General features: G+C 45.6%; 1 protein-coding gene across 9 annotated transcripts in view; it reads right to left on the reverse strand.

Moving 5' to 3' along the window:
• Positions 1-9974, reverse strand: part of BEND7 (BEN domain containing 7) — an 82573-nt gene extending 72599 nt beyond the window's left edge. For 2 of the 9 annotated variants that reach the window (XM_043563522.1, XM_043563525.1), the window contains exons 1-2: positions 9450-9974; positions 7045-7128 (exon numbers count right to left, since the gene is read on the reverse strand). In XM_043563522.1, coding sequence (XP_043419457.1) covers positions 7045-7128; positions 9450-9510 — 145 coding nt within the window. In that variant the 5' untranslated portion in view covers positions 9511-9974. The remainder of the gene's footprint in view (positions 1-7044; positions 7129-9449) is intronic. The other 7 variants (XM_043563529.1, XM_043563528.1, XM_043563527.1 and 4 more) reach the window with 6 other exon arrangements.
• Positions 9975-17015: the final 7041 nt, after the last annotated feature.

Below are 17015 nucleotides of genomic sequence, written 5' to 3' on the forward strand. Positions count from 1 at the left end.
CCCGGCTTGAGTGTTCCCTCATAGCGGGACAGGCCTGTTGCTGAATGCACAGTTTGCTATTTTTCTGAAACTTAGGTCGGTAAACTTGCTTCCCACGGAGCTGGACAACCAGACCTGCCAAAGTCAGTTGATAAACAGGTCAATACTATCTCAAGCGCCTCTAGAAAGCTGTGCCCACGTTACAGCACAATACCGAGCCAACAGAGCATATACTATTTTTCAGTTTTGGTTTTTAACATGTCGCTGGCTTTCCTAGGTGAGGTCCTCTCCTTTTTGGTCTTTTCTAGATGTGAAGGAAAACAAAAAGGTTTCAAGTTCTATCTCACACATCAACATCAGAAGTCCCAAGTTTCCGTGCTGCTTTAATGTATGATAAAAGATTCTTCTGGTTAAATGAGGAATATTTTAGTTTGGCTTGCTAAATGTCTCCAAAATCTCAACAGTGTGGTGTGTGTATATATATTTTAAAGTTTACTTATTTCTTTTGAATAAATAAGAGAGAGAAAGAGAGCATGAGCAAACATGAGCGGAGGAGGGGCAGAGAGAGGGAAAGAGAGAATCCCAAGCAGGCTCCCTGCTGTCAGCACAGAGCTCAACTCGGGGCTCGATCTCACAAACCATGAGATCACGACCTGAGCCGATATCAAGAGTCGGATGCTTAACTGACTCTTGGCGCCCCCACAGTGATATATTTTAAAGCAAGTCTTCAGAGTTCTGTACGACATTGTCCAACATACTCACACGTTTAGATACTTGAGTACCTGTCATCTGGGTTCCTATTATGAACACAACACCGTGCTGGGTGCTTCAAAGGATACAAAAAAGAATCCAGGTCACCCTTGCTCTGTCATCTTACAATTTACATGAGGAGAGACAGTGCGAATAAACAACCACAATTCAGTGTGGTAACTGTTCAGGTTTGGGGGCGACAGGGGCGTCTGCAGGTTGACCTGGAGCGCCATAAAGCTGTGTACAAAACAAGTATTAGGCAGTATGTGGCAAATGCTAGATGACGTTATTATTTAGTGCTAAGGTGTTCAGAAGAACAGAACTTCCATTTCAGGAGAAGGGGATAATAAAAATAAGAATACAGCATTTTCTACTCTGAAAAAGTGTTTTATCATATAGGATTTCCAAGACGCTGAAGGGGAGCCTGCTGGGGAAGTCAGGGCCAACATTCCTATTCAACTATGGAAGATAAAGAAAGCCTCTCAAGAGTTTCGTGCAATGTGCTATTAACCGTTAGCCTGAGATTCACACCAAGGTTTTCTGACTTCAAACCTGACTTCTCTCTATTGTGCTATACGAACTGAGAAGGCCTCCAGGCCTAGGTAATATTGGAATTGGGCTTCAGAAACCGATAGGTGATAGGCTGGTGATAGATGGGGTCTGGAAACGGGCTAACGTGTGGGAGGGCCTGGAAGGGAAGGGATGGTGAAGAGCCCACACACAGACAGGGAAAGGCGCCCCAGGAAGTTAATGCTAAGAGACCAGTCTGACGCAGGCCAATGTTTTCAGTAGGAAGAAGAGGGAGAAAAGACTGGAAAGGTGAGCTAGAAGCTAGAAGCAGAGAGCGAACAGCAGAGGGAGGAGGCGAGGGGCCCCGGCTTTCTCAGAGACCACACCGCAGAGCAGAAATACCGCGGGAGCCGGGTCCACGGCCAAGCTCTCGTCTGCGAACTCTCTGACCTTGAGCAAACTGACATTTCCAAAGGCCTGTATTTTTCATTTAAAAATGGAAATAACAATACTTCTCCAGTTTGGGAAAGTGCCCAGCGTACAGCAGATGTTCAACCAACTTTACTTCCTTTCTTCTCAAGCGGGTCCCAGGCTCTGCCCACCCCTCCCTTCTACCGACGGTGCCCCCTCTCATGTCTTGAGCCCCACTCTGTCGGTTGGGGGGGGAGCAGCGGGGAGAGGATGAGCAGTCACACACTAAGATGAGCCCGTGTGGGCAGAATGGCACAGGTAGGCAGGACCGCAGGCAGCCCCCACGTGGTGAGAGAGGGCAGAGCTGGACATCAGGAACCCGGGTTTTAAAGCACGCTCAACTACTAACTACGGTATAACCTCGCGTGAGTCACTTTCACCTCCGAGCTCGGCTTCCTGTCTGAATGACGGATGGAACACCTGCCTCACACTGTGGTTGTGATGTTGGCTAAATGACCAATCCAAGAGTGTGACGGGCCTGACTGCAGACGCCTCCCGAACTTTAGGCAGCGAGTAGCATCGAAGCGGTCTACCGCTGCGCCTACGGGTACAGAAGCACACTCACATGTGCGCTCATATTCAAGGGAGCCTTTGGTGGTCAAGAGCCTCAGAGGCTCTCTCGGCTTTGACTTTGCTTGGATTTGTGAAGCCGTTTGTGCACCTACAGGATAAGGATAAGCAGATCTACTTTTAGTGCTGTAGGAAGCCTTAGAAACCACTTATACGTGGTGGCAAGAGCACCCTAAAAGCTGCGCGGAGTCCCGCAGACGTGAGGCATGTTGCATGGCACCCTGCGATTACATGCCAAGTTCTTAGCATAGTGCCCTGCACGCAGCAGCCTCTCCAAAAATGACACCTGCTGTTAGCGGCTCTGTTTCTAACCCCAAGAAACACTCAGGTCCGCTGGGCCCTTCATTTTATTTGAGGTTGTTTCTCACTCATGCAACTCTAGCCACAGGTGAGGTGAAACTTCGGGGCCCCCCTCCCTGTTGGAAAGAAACAGGAACTGGGTGGGACCCAGGCCGCCCCCCCCCCCCCCCCATTTCACACATGCACCTGCTCGCTTCTCCAGGGCTCTAACGACTCCCATTGTCGTTAGAGGCTAACTCCCTAACCTGGAAAAGTGGGTAGGGATTGTTCGAGTGTGTCACCTTTGAAAAGACTGGGGACCCTGGTGGGGGCAGCTGTCATCAACAAAGTCACTGAAAAAAAGATTTAAAAATTCAGAGATCTCAGGGGCACCTGGGTGGCTCGGTCGGTTAAGTGTCTGACTTGATTTTGGCTCAGGTCATGATCTCACAGTTCATGAGTTTGAGCCCCGTGTCGGGCTCTGTGCTGTGAGCTTGGAATTCTCTGTCCCTCTCTCTCTGCCCCTCCCCTGCTTGCTCACTCTCTCTCTCTCAAAATAAATAAAATACACATTTAAAAAATTCAGAGATCTTGACCGTGCTCATCTGGCATGGCTACTATACCCTGTGGTTCATCTTCTGAAAGCTGTACAACTTAGTGTCAGAAGGAACAAGAACAACAACAACAACAACAACAACAACAACAACAAACAAAAAACAAGAACCAGAAGAGGACCAAGAGGGCCGGGGCCTGACCCCATAATTGGAGCTCAATAAATATTTGTTGAATGAATAAATGAAAGAGAGTGAACACCTGAAAAACAGACATGTTTCAAATATATATATTATAATGGTAAATCCAAAAGAAAATCCAATGTAGAAAAAGAGATTTCATTAAATATTTCCTTTAAAGCTATGACTAATAAACTCACTGTCTCATTAAAATACTTGCTAAAAGTGCTTTGCTACCAGCTAAGGTCTCCTGATAATCCTTGAATTGTCTGGCCCAACACGACAGAGGGAAAAGATCTTTGGACAGAAGATGTGGGTTTCTGCCAGGTTCCACTATTTATGAGCAAGTCATTTCACTCTGAGCCTCAGTTCCCTCCTCTAGGTAATGGGAGTAAGAACATGTGCCCCAGTGACCTCACTGGACTACTGTAAAAACCACAGGATGACAGATGTGAAAACACTTTTCAAACTACATGTGTGACCTTCACTTAACGTCTGGGTCTTGTGACACTTAGCCCCTTCTTCACCTCCCCCCTCTGCCTATCCAAATCTTCCCCAAGTTCAAGGTCCAGCCCTTCCAGAGCTCTCCACTTGACCGTGCGTTTGATCCATCCCTTCCAACGCCGCTTTTGCTCGTTGCCCTAACGGATCACATCTGCCAATGAATCATCGTTCACACAGAGAGGCATGCGGTGGGGTGTTTCCAGCACATGGAGATGTGCCCTGGGATCCCGGCTATGGCACTTGCTACTTGAGAGGCCTCTGGCCGGCTATCAAACACCTAAGTCTCGTGTACAAAACAGGGATGATAACGACTCTGGCAGATTTGCTGTGAGAAGTACATGAGAAAATTCAGGTGAGGTACTCAACACAATACTGGTGCACGCACAAAGTGTCCAAACTGTTATTATTATTGAATACTGCTCCCTGATGGTGTTCTCAATTTGTCCTATCTCCCCAAATGTCTTGGTCCTATCCATTTCCCACCCCTGTTCCAGAAAAGTGCTGAGTACACAGTATTTTCTTAAAAAAGACATCTGTTGGACTGATTAAAACGAGTTGCTGTTCCTCTCCAAACAGGTGCTCAAATTTTTATTGTAGGCCCACCGCAGCCAGCTGGGCCACATCAATGTCCACAGGGCAAAATACCCTCGTCTGGCCCTATTATCACATTGATGCTGTGTGTGTGAGTCGCAAAGCACTCAGCCAAGCCATTCACACCAGTGAGCTACCCTGCCTCACTCGTGGGCTTCCTTAGTCAACAGCCTGAATATATTCCAAGGAAATAGATTTCATGTGGGAACTCTGCCAAAACTTGGAGCGCTCCCCTTCCCGGAGATATGAACTTTAATCTTACAGGTGCAGATAGCCCTAGGGATTATACCTACGTCTGAACACAGAAAATCCTACACAGCATCTCGGGGCCACGTTTTAGGACTGCATTATAGGTGAAACAGTTCTTCTCGTGTCCTGCTAACAAACTCCCTTGGGCGTCAGAAACTTCACACAGAAATCTGCACCCTAGCGAGTAGTGTTATGGATAGACTCTAGCAATCTACAAAAACAAACATGATGTAAAGCTATGTTTTGAGAAGAGTACCTACAAACTCCTAATGCCTATGTCTTATGACATCATCAACAACCAAATTCTTAAGTTCATAAGCTGTCGGTAACTATTTCCAATCGCTCTCATTTGCTTTTCCACTTTTTAAAAAAAAAATGGACCCAGAGATCACAAAATAAAATTGATCTTTGGGAACCATATCACACTTTTCCCAGGATGAGCGAAAGATTGAGAAGTCACCCAGGTACACGTTTCCACTGTTCAAACTTTTGTCTCTTGATGTCTGAGGCCTTCTTGCCCGGTAACTTGGAAAGCTGATCCCCACCCTGGTCTTTCGCTGATGTTCTCTTATCTTCCTGGACTCGAGCTGGGAAAAATGAAAGCAGCGATGTCTGCCCCCTTCAAGAGTGTACAGTTTACCGAATTCTGACCACTCGCATCTTCCTCTTCTTCATCCCCCACTTTCTCACACCCAGAATTACTGTTTTCCAAATACACAGCACAAAGGGGGAAAAAGGCCTGCTTTGTTGCACGTTAACTGAACCAAGGACATGATGTTACATTTTGACGATAAATGTAAATTTTCTACTAATAGGCAAATTCCTCATTTCAAACGGCCAAGTCGAGTGGTACTTAGATACAGAATTCCAACCAATAAGGTCAGGGAATGGAAAGTACAGAATTCCAACTCATTAAGTTTAAGGAACTAAAGAGAGTACAATCCAAGAATATTCTCCTTCTGGGTCATGGCATTTCACTTGACTATTAACTTTTTGGGTTTTAGTCCTCTTAACAGTAAACAGGTGGTGAGTGTAGTTGCTGGCCTCAGTAATATTCTCCCCTAGGATGGAAAGATCTATGCGCCTTCAGTGGTTGCATATGTAAGACGTGCTGATACTCCCCTCCTATTTTACCTCCATCAAGTATCCATTTGATTTCTCCTTTGGCAACCCACCCTTTCTCTTCCTCAAAGCAAAAAAAAGAGAGATCTCAGTGACAGAATACTACGCCATCTGGCTTTCACGTTGTTCGGCTTTTCAGTACCCCTCACACTGGGTCTGAACAGCAATCCTACTTCCTTCTGCTCTCAATTCTCACCAGAGGTCTGGCAAGTCTGGCCTCGGCTTTTCATCACTCTCGCCCCAACGGTCTCCCATTTTCTGCTCCCTTCTTGTGCGGCACCCGCCCTCAACCTACTTCTGGGGTGGTGAAGGTGTTCGCGATGGGCAAGGCTGAAGCCACAAGCCACCATTTGCTCTCCGCTCTTACTTAAGGGGGACTGCAACTCTTAGTGGCAAAATCTGAAGTTGTTGAATTTTTGGTTCGTGGTCTGCAACTGACAAGCTGCACATGCCAGGTCCTTCACGTAGGGTATCTGTAGCAAACGCTGCACTTGGAAAGAGTGGCAATGTTTTGGACTACCTGCTCATTCACCAGGCGGCTACCCTCGTCCGATGGGTCTCACAGGCGCTGCTTTGGCTCCGTTTGACCCTGAGGTGAGCTGGCGATGAGGATGGTAAAGACAAAGCATGGCTAGTCTCTCTGACCAAAAACATTGGTGTGAAATGCCCACAAATCCAGGAAGGGGAGAGCTGGAGCTATCAAGAGGTGGTTGGGCGGACAATCGCACTTTGATGTTCCTTACGCTTTTTTGACTGTAGATTTAATTTAATTTTGTCATGGCAGGATTAGCAACCAGGCCACAGAGGTGAAGGGACATTATAATAAGACAGCATATTAATCCTCTATCCCACCCAAGGCAGAAGCAAAACCAAACAAATAGCGGCTTCCTGGAAATTGAATTTCTGTTATCCAGATGTCAAAGATGTAATACCCCAATTACACAAACTATTGCCAGTGAAGCATGCCAGCGAATATGCAATGGAAATGGGGTGAGCACAGAGCGACAAAACTGCTCAGTCAGCATCTGGCTCTGGGAGTGAGCGATAATTAGCACTGTGTGTAGACACTAATAAACATTTATGTCTGAAATTACAACTTTTAGCAATGTTAATAAGGGATATATTGGCAATCTGTAAAATAAAAGGTCTTGAAAAGAATGTCATACATTAAGCAATGGCAGACATTTCCCGTTCTGGCACAATCTTTTTTTTTTTTTTTTTTTCCCTTCCCCCTAATTGCAAATGGCCACACTGTTTTGCTGAGAAATTAATTGACACAGGAACCTACCTAAATAAATGGGTTGTGTCTCTTTGGCCTCCCCATTAACATCGTTGCTGAATTCTGAGATCTTATATACCTCATGGTGATAATCTGGGATGAGAAAACAACCAAAAATTACAATTCTAATGGCGAGCAAGATATGAATAAGCAATAAAGACTAGACTCTCGTTATAGAGAAGATGTATAATCTATACTTTAATTTATAAACATAATTTCCAAGAACTCGTTTAGTCACGGAATTCATAGTCTTTAGTAATCCCTAAAACTTCGCTTACTCTGAAAAAGTACGCAAACTTGACCTATTACTTTGACTTTAGAAAACGGCTTTGCTGATCACATAGTTTTCCCAGTAAATTTGGCCCACAGATGCCAATTACTAGGCCTCTTTTCTTTCAAACGACAAGCATGTTTATAAGGAAAAGAAAAACCTTGCCCAATCATAGGCCAGGAGGGCGGGGGTGATTCCAAAATTATCTCCACAACCCATTTCCATGAGTACAGTATATCAACAGCATGCTTTAGGGTAACCTGACACTCTGTTTTCTCAGTTTACCCAGAAAAATACCAGCCTTTAAGCAGCTTACAGGAAAGCACACACGAAAAAACTGATTTGTTATTTCAAACATAGTATAGCTTAGATAAGAAAGCAAGATTCTCATCTTTCACACAAGTGAATCTTTTGCATTCAGCTATGGCACTTTAATATGCAATAGTTTATTTTCTAAAAATGCACCTGCAGAGCAGAGAGAAGAATCAGACCCATAATTTAAAGAAAGAAAAAAAAAAAGGAAAAAGAAAAACTTGCTTCGTCAGGCAAACTTTAAAATACAGTACTTTAAGAGCTTCTTTCTTTTCTACAGAGGCTCCTGTACTTGTCAATGGTCTATTTCTGAAAAGTAGGATCGTCTAAGTAAGAAAATAGAGGTTCCTTCTTAAAAGCTATTCCTTTTTTGTTTTGTTTTCTTTGGTGGCTTGAGACCTGACAGGACAAAGTCTACAAAACCACTCTCACTTTTCAGATAGACTAGTTAAGTTCCCTGAGGTCATAAATAAGGAAAGCAGCCTACCTTCCCGAATGAATCAATAGACCAACAGGCCGGTCACATATGGAGATTTTTAAACTACAAATGACTGAGTAATCAACACGGAAACAGAGGGAAGAGCCAAATATTTTGAATACGTAAAACTATGTCAGGCCTCTTTCATGAAGCAGTATCCAAACTAAATCAGGGAAAACAGGTATGAGGCGATCTTCAAAATGTCTACAATCAAACCATTTTCAGGCTTGCCGAAAACAGGCTTTATTGAATCTACATCATAGGTAGCTCAGCTTAGCTTGAAAAGCTCTGTTACTTGGAATTGCCCTCTAATGTTCATCAGCTCACATGTGACTTCCCCAGGTTGGTCGCCTTGCTCTCTCTACTCTGATGCCAGTGCTCTCTCTACTCTGATGCCAGTGCTAGATAAAACAGAGGAAAAAGGGGACACGTTCTGTGGTTTGCTTTTGACCTCAAGTTGATTCAAAGATTCTTTAAGCAAGGTGGTTCTCAACTCAATATCGGGACCCGGGACATTAGGACGAAAAAAGTCACCTGCCTCTAATTTAAGGTGACACAATGCATTTGGATAAACATATTTTTATGTCCGCTCTTAAGTTCTCAGCGGTTTTTAAAAAGTCCTATCAGGAAAATGAAGGCTCCGACAAGTAACTGAACACAGACAAGACGGTTCAACTTTCCCCTTCCCCCATAAAACATTCCTAAGCCCGAAGACCGTGATGTACACCTGTTAAATCGTCAGGAACGGGCTGGATTTTTTTTTTTTTTTAAGGATACTTTTCTGACCGATAAGTGATCTATTCCAAAACACCTTTCCAACCCAAATAACGTCTCTAGAAAAGACGCCGGAGGTCAGCAATTCTCATTTTGGGCTCGTGCACCTCATGAGCTTCTTTCTGGTTCTTAACAGAACCACCACCTTTTTTGCTTCTGTTTGGGGGGAAAAAAAACAAACCCACAACCATTGGTCGGGATTCGTGTGTGCACGGCCTGACGGAGCGGCAGCTCTCCCCCACCCCCCAACCTAGCCACAGGAGTGGAATACCAAAGAAGGCTCTCGGCTCCCCAAGTGTCATTGTTTGCTAATTTCCTGATGTGCCCTCCGACTTGTTTACGCTGAATAGCATCCTGCCTCCCCCCGCACAACTTTGCCCGCCGCGCGGCGTGTGCGGCCGCGGCCCCCCCTCCACCGCGGGAGGGGACTCGGGGGTCCCGGAAGCCCGGACCCCCGGAGTGGGACGCGCGGCCGCGGCGCGGGGCGGCGGGCCGGGCGCGGGGCTGTTTACGCGGCGCCAAGTCCTCCCTCCGCCGCCCGCACGCCCCCCGCCCGGCCCGGCGCGGCCCGCCGCTTACCTCGGCTCACCAGTTTGAAGCTCTGGGATTTCCTGCTCCTCTTCCTCTCGGAGAACTCCATGGTGCTGGCAGGAGGCAGGAGGCAGGGGCTGCGGCCGGGGGGCGGCCGGCGGGCGGAGGGAGCGGCGGCCGAGGCGGCGGCGGCGGCGGCGGCGCTGGCTCTTGTCACCCGGCAGCGGGAGCGCCAGGACCAAGGTCCGCGTCTTGAATCCGCAGGGGGAGGCAGAGGCAAGGGAAAAACCACCTCGAGCCCACTCGGGGGCTGCGGCTCGCGGGGTCGGCGGGAGGCGCTTCCCCGGGAGAAGTTGCCCCCGCCTGGCCGCCGCCGCCGCCCGGTCCCCTCAGCACGCCCCCCGACCCCTTCTCATTCCCCGGCTCTGTGCCTCGCGCAGCCGGAGCCGAACTTTCCGTTGGGGAGCGAGTTGGGGGCGGGGAGGGCGCGGCGCGGCGGGCCGGGTGCTGCCGGCGCCCTGCGCGCTGGCCGCGGGCCGGCCTGGGCGCTGCTCCGGACGCGGCGGCGGCGGCGGCGGCGGCGAGCGCGGCCCCGGGGACGCGGCGGGCGGGCCGAGGGCGGCGGCGGCGGCGGCGGCGGGGTGCGAGCCGGGTCGGGGCGCTGACCGCCCCCGCGGGAGGAGGGGCGCCGGGGAGGAGGCGGCGCCGCCGGGACCCCGGGGCCACCTGCTGGTGGAGCGCGGCCGCCGCCATCCCCGGGGGCCCCGGCCGCCGCCACCCACCGGCCTGGCCGCGCGGCGCCCCGAGGAGGAGCCGGAGGCCGCGGCGCAGCGCCCTCGGCCCGGCCGGCCGGCCTTCCCGCGGGGACGGCGGGCCCTGCTTGGCACGGGGGGTCGGGGGGTCGGGGCGCCGCTGTTCGGGGCCCGGCTCTCGGCCCCGAGCTCGTCTGCCTCTCGCCGCCGCCGCCCCCTCGGGGCCGAGCTTGCTGTACGTGGTGCGGGGTGTCGGGGACCCTCCGGCGAGCCCACTCCTTGCCTTGAGATCCAGGAGGTCGGAGAGCCACACTCATGGGCTCTATGCAAGTTTTAGGAAACACACACACACACACACACACACACACACACACACACACACCGGGCACACACACACACCGGGCACACACACACACACACACACGCATACACAACTTACCCCTCTGCGCTCTGCAAGGAAACGAAGAGATCTGAGAATTTACCGGTGAGAAGAGTACAGGAGAGAGTGAGCTTCAATTCTTTACATCAGTACAAAGGGGTTTGTAGGAAGATCCGGAGTTATATTCAAGGAGACAACTTGGAATGTGGGGCTTGGAGAGGGTGGACGGAGTGAGGGGCGCAACGTCAGTGGGTGCTTGTGTCTCTGCTGACTCTTAGGCAAGGAATGGTCAAGGCAGGTGCAGGGGACTCTGCGACTTGGTGTAATCGTGCCAAAATAATCGACAGCAACAGAATGCTTTTATTACTTTTATATAATCTTCTCTAGGGAGCTAAGAGCACGCCATTTCTTTCTCACAACATCCTTAGGGTGGGAATGCAAGAGAATTTTACACCACGTGGGAATGGCGGTACAGGACTGCGATCTGACGTCCTTGAAGGTGCCTCACCAAACTGATGGTTCCTAGACCTAAATAAAAAGAGAATAGAGAAATGGACGACCCATCCAGCACCGTGGCAAATTCAGATGGCCCCAAAAGAGTGGAGAGGAGTATGAGAAAAGGGTATGTTGGTAAATATGACAAGTTTCACCCTGGGGTCTCTCTCAGATAAGGAGACAGCCATCTGGGTCCACTCTTATTTAGCTGGGATACACAGAATAGGACAACTTGGAGGAAGGGAGAAGTTGGAGGCAGCTAGCATACACACACCAGGAAACAAAACCAAGGCACAAGGTCATTAATTAAATAGTGGAAGCAGGGCCTGGTACACATTCTGAGGTCTTAGGTGGTATGCATCAAGTGAGGCGGCTGGTTATACCTGGCCAGGTTCAAGGAGAAATGTTCATGCAGTTCACCAAAGTAAACTCTTAAACAGAAGTTCTTAACCTATTTTGGTCACTGCCTCCTTGGAGATTATGTTCAAAGCTCAGGGTCCTTTTCCCAGAGAATATGTGTAGGACAAACAAAATTTTGTGGAGTTTTCTTGGAGTACTTGGACCCATTGGAGCTCCAAAAGGTGGCAAAAGAGGTTAAAGTGATAACAGGGATTAAATCAACTGTGCTATTTGGTTCTCTTCCATTTCCCCCCTCCTCTTTCTTTCTTTACAACAGGCAGTAGGAGCACCTGGGTGGCTGAGTCTGTTAAGTGTCTGACTTTGACTCAGGTCATGATCTCATGGGCTGTGGGTTCAAGCCCCACAGCAGGCTCTGTGGTAACAGCTAGGAGCCTGGAGCCTGCTTCCAATTCTATGTCTCCCTCTCTCTCTCTGCCCCTCCCCCACTCACACTTTGTCTCTCTCACTCTCAAAGATAGATAAACATTAAAAAAAAGTTAAAAGAAAACAGGCAGTAAACATCTGAAGATGTTTTGAATGTTTCTAAAGAAACAAGCACACCATTTTGTTTCCTTTCTTTTTTGTGATGTCTATCATTATTTATAAATTATTAAAAAAATGTTTATGTTCATTTATTTTTGAGAGAAAGAGAACCAGAGTGTAAGCACAGAGTGAAGGAGACAGAGGATCTGAAGCAGGCTCCATGCTGTCAGTGCAGAGCCCGATGAGGGACTTGAGCCCGCGAACTGTGAGATCATGACCTGAGCTAAAGTCGAACACTTAAACAACTGAGCCACACAGGCGCCCCTGTGAAGTCTAAATGTTAGTCCAAAAGCCACAAGGTTGTGTACTACACTGGTTGAGGAGCTTTTAGGATGCTTCCTGCCTTGGAGCATAAAATGAGATTTTATTATGCTCAAACTGTGGTGAGACCATTGAAAGTGCCACCAAGAAACAAATCCCTAGGGGAGAGATGAACAACTTTGCATTTTCGGTTAGAACGGAAATATAAATTCCGTTTACTGAAGAAAATATTTTTAATCAAGGATGAAATTTTTTAAAGTAATAATGTTTTTAAATAACAATCATTTTCCTTGGCCCCTTTCTCCTGGCTCAACAAAGATGGTCTGTGAGTGAGTGGTCTACAGAGGCCAGAGGTCAGACCTGTCCTGTTAACGTCTAGAGAAAATCAATACTTTTTTATTCTTATTCATCACAGTGTGCAAATCACCATGCTTTACATAGCAAAATGTATATAGGTAAAGATTAATGATGACATTTAATAAAAAAGATTGCTTTAAGCAGTAGGTCTCTGTGTTAGTTTGCTTGAGCTTCCATAACAAAATATAGTTGACTGTGAATCACAATTTATTTTCTCACTGTTCTGAAGATTACAAGTCCCAGATGAAGGTCTGGCAGGCTCGGTTCCTGGTGGGAGCTCTCTTCCTGGCTTGTACACGGCTGCCTTCTCACAGTGTCCTCCCTGTTGCAGAGAGAGAGAGAGAGAGAGAATTCTGATCTCTTCCTCTTCTTCTTTTTTTTTATGTTTATTTTTTTTGAGAGGAAGAGAGAGAGTACAAGCAGGAGAGAGGCAGAGAGAGAGGGAGACAGAGAATCCCAGGCAGGCTCCATGCCACCAGCATGGAGCTGGACTCTGCCTCCAGCTCATGAACTGTGAGATCACGACCTGAGCCGAAATCCAGAGTTGATCACTCAACCAACTGAGCCGCCCTGGCGCCCCTCTTCTTCTTCTTATAAGGAGTCTAATCCCATCATCAGTACCCTGTCCTCATGACCTCATCTAAACCTAATTACCTCCTCCCAAAGTCCTGCCCTCTAAGTACCATCATATTGGGGGGTAGGGCTTCGGCCTGTGAATTTGGGAGAACACAACTCATAGCAGTATCATTTTTGCTTGATTGAATATAGCTTTTGGGTTAGGGTATCCTGGAAAGTCATGTTGGAGATCTGTTAAGGTCCTTTCTCTGCCTCAACGGTACAAAGCCCCCAAACGTTTTAGAACTGCAGGTTTACGTATTATTTAAGGTTCATGGAAAACCAGTAAATGTTCTGTGACTTCATGGAGGCCAAACCTCATATAACCATCCTAAAACTCAGTTGATTATGAAGATTAAACATAGATTATAATCTTTGACAAAGACAGGTAGTTTGGCCAGAAAACATTTAAGCAATCTTAATCCTAATTCTTAAAACCCTTTCGAAAACTCTGTGTTGAGATGAAAATTTCCATCTTTCTTTAGATCCCTGCTGTCCAATAGAAATATAATGCAAGCCTTACATAGAATTTAAAGTTTTCTATTAGCCATATTAAAGATACTAAAAATAAACAGGTTAAATTCATTGTAATATATTTTCTTTAACCCAGTGCATTAAAAATAATACCATTTTGACATGTAATCAATATGAACATTAATGAGATATTTTACATTCTTTTTTTTGGTACAAAATTTTGAAAATGGTGTGTATATTATACTTGGAGGGCAGATCAATTCAAACTAGCCAAATTTCAAGTGCTCAATAGCCACATGTGGCTAGTGGCTACCTCACTGGACAGCTCTGATTTAGAGGAACTATGATTTGAACCATGCTATTTATATCCATACAGATGATTGCAACATTGTTTGTTTTATTAATAACTTTCAAAAAAGATAAGCAGGATGGTATTATTGGATTTAAAACTTTATAAATCTTTGCTTGGAGTGCCTGGAATTGAAAATCCTGTCCTAGGTAGATTCTGGAATCTTTCAGGAAGCTTTAATAAAGATAAATATTGACTTTTCAGTTTAATGACAATTCCCCATCAGAAAGGTCATGGAAAGAATGGGCAACCCTGCTTTGGTCCCAATTTATCAATTTGTTTTTGGCCTAACTCATAGTTCATCTTTCATTTACTTTATGGGTTTTAGTTATTACATTTTATTTTATTCTTTTACTTATTTATTTTTTTAGTGCTTTATTTTTGAGAGAGACAGAGAGACAGAGGGACAGAGAGACAGAGAATCCAATGCAGGCTCCAGACTCTGAGCTGTCAGCACCGAGCCCGATGTGGGGCTTGAACTCGTGAACCGCGAGATCATGACCTGAAGTCAGACGCTTAACCGACTGAGCCATCCAGGCACCCCTAGTTATTGTATTTTAAAGGAAAGGAAGAAGTATCTCTAAGAGATTACTTAAGTGAAAATGAGATCTTAGAACACTCCACAAATACTACCTTATATTTATATAGGACTTCTCTTATAGGAGTGCAAAGATATTTATACATTGTCTAATTCTCTGAATTGCTATATGAGGTTGGTAGATACTACTATTCCAATTTTGCAAATGAGGAAAATCCTAAGACTAATTTTTAGTGCAACTTGGGGATGGTATACTGGTTTTCTGACAATCTTAAATGTGGTGCATTAACCTTGCTACATTTCTGTCATTTCTTTAAATATTTAATGTTCTTTTTTTTTGAGATCTAACTTATATGCAGTAAAGAATATAAATCTGAAGCATACACCTCAGTTTTTTTTATTTTGATATACATCCATGTAAATTCCCTGCCCCAGATTAAGATACAGAACATTTCCAGCCCACCAGCATGCTCCCTGTGGTCCCTCCCAGCAGATAACCCCCGCCCCCCGGGAAACCACAGTTCCAAAACCACAGCTCAATTTGTACCTGTTCTTGAACTTCATATAGATGGAATCGTAGTGTATGCTATCTTGGCTCAGGTTTCTTTTGGTCAACTTTACATCTGCGAGATTCATTCATATTGGGTATAGTGGCAGTTCTGTCTTCCATTGCCATGTATAAACCTACCAGAATATTTTTTAGCCATTCTGTTAATGGACATTCTTGTACATTTTTTTTTCTTTTTTTAACTAAAGTATATTGACGTGCAATGTTCCATCAGTTTCCGGTGTACAGTATGATGATTTAACAATTCTGTACATTACTCAGTGTGCGTCAAGATAAGTGGGCTCTTAATCCCTTTTATCTGTTTCATCTTTTCCCCGACCCATCCCTCCTCTGGCAGCCACCAATTTGTTCTCTTTTTAGATTCTGTTCTTTTATTTGTCGCTTTTCCCCCCTCTGTTTTGTTTTAAAATAGTTTTTTTTAAGTGTACTTATTTTGGGAGAGAGAGGTGGGGTGCAGAGAGAGAGAGAGGGAGAGAGAGAATCACAAGCAGGCTCCACGCTGTCAGCACAGAGCCTGACGTGGAGCTTAATCCCATGACCTGTGAGATCATGACTTGAGTCTAAATCAAGAGTCCATGCTTAACCGGCTGAGCCACCCAGGTGCCCCTGTTTGTTTTGTTTTTTAAATTCCATACATGAGTGAAATTATATGCTATTTGTCTTTCTCTGACTGACTTATTTCACTTAGCATTATACCATCTAGATCCATCTATGTTATTGTAAATGGCAAGATCTCAATTTTTTATGGCCGAGTAATATTCCATTGCATGTCTATACCACATCTTTATCCTTTCGTCTGTGGATGGACACCTGGGTTGCCTCTGTATCTTGGCTGTTGTAAATGCTGCAATGAGCATAGGGGTGCATATGTCCTTTCAAATTATTACCTTCATTTTCTTTGGGTGAATACCCAATAGTGGAATTACTGGATTATATGGTAATTCTATTTTTAATGTTCTGAGGAACCTCCATGCCATTTTCCACACTGCACCAATTTACATTCCCACCAATGGTTCTTGAGGGTTCCTTTTTTTCCACATCCTCGCCAACACTTGTTGGTTTTTTTTCTTTCTTTCTTTCTTTCTTTCTTCTTCTTCTTCTTCTTCTTCTTCTTCTTCTTCTTCTTCGAGAGAGAGAGAGAGAGAGAATCTCAAGGAGACTCCATGTTCAGCATGAACCTGATGCGGGGCTCTGTCCCACAACCCTGGGATCATAACTGGAGCCAAAATCAAGAGTTGGGTGCTCAACCCACTGAGCCACCCAAGCGTCCCACTTCTGTTTTTGATTCTGACCATTCTGACCGGTGTTAAGTGATATCATGTTGTGGTTTTGATTTGCATTTCCCTGATGGTGAGTGATGATGAGCATCTTTTCATGTGTCTATTGGCCATCTGGATGACTTGTTTGGAAAAATGTCTATTCAGTTCCTGTGCCCATTTTTAAATTGGATTATTACTATTATTATTATTACTATTATTATTATTTGGTGTTGAGTTGTATAAATTCTTCATGTATTTTGGATATTAACCCCTTATTAGATATATCATTTGCAGATATTTTCTCCCATTCAGTATGTTGCTGACCATTTGATAGATGGTTTCCCTTGCTGTGCAAAAACCTTTTATTTTAGTATAGTACCAATAATTTAATTTTGCTTTTGTTTTCCTTGCCTGGGAGATCTATCTAGAAAAACATTGCTAAGGCCAATGCCAAAAAGATTACTGCCTATGTTTTCTTCTAGGAGTCTCTGGTCTCAGGTCTCACATTTAGGTCTTTAATCCATTTTGAATTTATTTTGCATATGGTGCAAGAAAGTGGTCCAGTTTCAATCTTTTGTATGTAGCTGTCCGGTTTTCCCAACACCATTTTGTGCAGAGACTGTCT

Source organism: Prionailurus bengalensis, chromosome B4, assembly GCF_016509475.1.
Source record: "Prionailurus bengalensis isolate Pbe53 chromosome B4, Fcat_Pben_1.1_paternal_pri, whole genome shotgun sequence".
NCBI classification, from domain to species: domain Eukaryota; kingdom Metazoa; phylum Chordata; class Mammalia; order Carnivora; family Felidae; genus Prionailurus; species Prionailurus bengalensis.